Source organism: Sinocyclocheilus anshuiensis, unplaced genomic scaffold (assembly GCF_001515605.1).
Source record: "Sinocyclocheilus anshuiensis isolate Anshui unplaced genomic scaffold, SAMN03320099.WGS_v1.1 scaffold274, whole genome shotgun sequence".
In the NCBI taxonomy this organism is placed as follows: Eukaryota; Metazoa; Chordata; class Actinopteri; order Cypriniformes; family Cyprinidae; genus Sinocyclocheilus; species Sinocyclocheilus anshuiensis.
In genome coordinates, this window is record NW_015547698.1 from 139,152 (window position 1) to 142,361 (window position 3,210).

The following is a 3,210-nucleotide window of genomic DNA, read 5'->3' on the forward strand; positions in this document are numbered from 1 at the left end:
GTGAGATCTCGGCAAAAAGTCTCACGATTTATTTCCAGAACATGATGCATGATGGGATACACTAAGCCTTGAATAGCGCTCCGGAGCGGTATTCGAGATAGTGTGGGTTTAGTATGCATTAAGGGCACTGCGCTTTGCCCAGCAGCTTCACTCATTACTAACCAGATTGACTTTATTTCTGTCAGACGTCTAGAGAAGCTCTTACTGAGAAATACAGATATAACAACCAATTACATAATTTCACAGACTTTTTGACTGAAATTCAAATAGATGAAGAAACTGCAAATTCTCCTTGGATGATTCAGAAGATTTTTGGTGAACTGCATGGAAACAGTGTTACTTTTGACAGGCATTTTTGATTTAGTCTTAGTCTTTATCTTGAGACGAAAATGCTTAATAATCTTAGTCACATTTTAGTAATTTGAGTCTTTCATAGTTTTAGTCGACGAAAAGTCATTGCATTTTTGTCAACTTTTAGTCATTGAATTTGGAAAAACTTGAATAAATGATGACAATTTTCATTTTTTATATATTATAAATTAAATACATATAATTTATAATTTTAGAAAAAGAAGCAGAATACAAATTAAACTCATTTTTCAGATACAGTAGGTTAACATTAATGACACGGATAGGTAACTTAATTAAGAATGCTGTCCCTTTAACCTTTTAGGCGCCAGGGATTTTTGGAAAAATGCTGGATTTTGACATCAAGATTTCAAAAGCTTGTGGCTTGAAAGGGCTTAAACATAGAGATCTACTGTAAATTAGAAAAATGTTGGGCATGACCGAAAGTTTATGTGGGGTGTAAATATACTCGTCTAATTTGCATATTATGACGTCATTAGGGGCGTCCATCTTGAATTTCATAATATTCAGGAAATAGTAGATATAAAATTGATGTTTGAACTTATTTGCATGTTTTTTTTTTGTCTTTTTATCCTCAATTGAGAGTATGGTACCTCTCATTGCATAGCACAGCGCACAGACCTACCACTGACCCACACTGACTGCACCGTGTACCGCGGCCACTCCCACCTCTTTGGGGCACTGGATCCAGAGCCGCTCTGACTGGATCCAAAGAGCTAGTGCTACTTCCAGCCCTATTTCTCCTACCCCTGCTGCCTCTACCTCTAGCAACAGCTCTCCTATGGACACAACGACCACGTCCACCCCTGCCACCCCAATCCCAGTTGGACAAAGGGTCGAAATGATCACTTGTTTGTGCTTCGTGAACACTCTCGCCTTGCACGGCGGCACCAGCTTAGAGGGTTAAGACGGAAGGCATGCATGTAATACTGACACATGTTCAGTTTTCACCCACCTGTTTACGTTCATCAATAACCAACTGTATTTACGTGAGATACTCTACACGATAGATATTTGGACTGCTGTGTATGTATTTGAGCACTGAGAACTGATCGCGCGCTGTATATGAGAACTGAAGAAGTGGAGCGTGCGCAAGAGAGATCATTTCTATCAGCGCGATTCCGCCTATCCCTCCTTCACTAACTTTAAGTTAATCGACAACGAATTGTGACTACCGGGAAAAACGGGACATCTGGTCAACTTATCCCTACCCCTTCGGGTGCTGAGGCCATTGTTTCAGATCGCTAGTTCGCATTTTGGTAGCCTATCCGTCCACTGCGGCTGCCATACTGAGATTAGATATACAAACGCCCCTTATCCGATTGCAATCCAATGACAGGGACACACATTTTGAAGGACAAGACAGTACATAAATTTCGTCATAGTTTTTATCATCTGATATTAGTTTTAGCTGGTCAACATCTCGTCTTAGTCACAGAAAAATGTTCGTTAACGAATATATTTCGTCGTCGTCTTCGTTGATGAAATTAACACTGCATGGAAACCAATGGAGGTCGATTTGACCTCAACACAATTAATGTAACCAAAATTTCTTAAAAGGGTCATATGACGTTGCTAAAAAGAACATTATTTTGTGTATTTGGTGTAATGCAATGTGTTTATGCGGTTTAAGGTTAAAAAAACACATTATTTTCCATTATTGTTTCTCCTCTATGCCCCGCCTTTCTGAAACACGTTGATTTTTACAAAGCTCATCGTTCTAAAAAAGCGAGGTGTGCTCTGATTGGCCAGCTATCCAGTGCATTGTGATTGGCCGAATGCCTCGAACGTGTGACGGAAATGTTACGCCCCTCACCATACTGTGATGCCGTCTCCCAGCAGGACGAGACAAAACCAATAAAACCCATTACAAATGAGGCATTTGTTGCATCCAGTGGGGACATAATTACTGATTATAATGACGTATACTGTCTTTTTAGACGTTGAGTCGCTTATCCCGCTGCGTAAACATAAAACCTCTATAAACCTCATATAAACATCTGCATTTGTGATCTTAGAAACAACAAGCCTACTCTACACTGCTCAAAACTCGCATTTGAATCATCAGTGGCAAATTATTTAAATATAAAAAACTTACTTACAGGCTGTGAGTCAGAAGCGCCAGACTGTCCTTGAAAAGTTGGAACTGCCCAGCTTTATAGAAACAGCCTTTGTGCCACAGACGCATTGTAGGCTACTGTCCACCAAGAGCTTGTAACACTCCAAAGAGAAAGGAGAAAAGTCACATACATAAATGAGTAGTTACTGACTTGTTTTTTAATGTACATTTCTACTATAGGTCCATTTGTTTAAGTCACATTACCCTGTTTAACGAGCAACAACATCTCTGAATAGACATCTGTTAAAATCCTCTTCACAGCAGACCAGTATTGACCTGCATCCTCTGTTCTCAGATCAGTGACGGTGATGGTGAAAACTCTGGCCGTCGTGTCATCAGTCAGAGAGAATCTCTGGTCTTTAGCTGGAGATCCTGATTTAACCATGATGTTTGCAAAGTTGCACTTGCCTTTACAAAAATACTTTGAATTTGATCCATATCCAGATTCATATGGGCATCTGATGTCAAGTCTGTGTCCTCTGTGTCCTGTGACTGTAACTGGAGCACCTGCAACAACTGAAAACAGAAATATCATTATACAGAGCTGTTATGTGTGAGCAAGAAATATTATCAGACCAGACTAATATAATAATATAAAATCATCATGTAATAACAATACAATCAAGAGAACTTGTCAAATTCTGTACAAAATCCCCCAGAGTCTCAAACTCACCTGTACAGATGCTGGAAAAGACGAGCAGAACGACACACATGCTGGACAT

General features: G+C 39.7%; 1 protein-coding gene across 1 annotated transcript in view; it reads right to left on the bottom strand.

Annotated features, from left to right (window-relative positions):
- The window catches only part of LOC107703761 (CMRF35-like molecule 1), a 20,806-nt gene extending 17,596 nt beyond the window's left edge, over positions 1 to 3,210 (bottom strand). The window contains exons 1-2 of the mRNA XM_016506487.1: positions 3,162 to 3,210; positions 2,693 to 3,004 (exon numbers count right to left, since the gene is read on the bottom strand). Of these exons, the coding sequence (XP_016361973.1) occupies positions 2,693 to 3,004; positions 3,162 to 3,210 (361 nt within the window). The remainder of the gene's footprint in view (positions 1 to 2,692; positions 3,005 to 3,161) is intronic.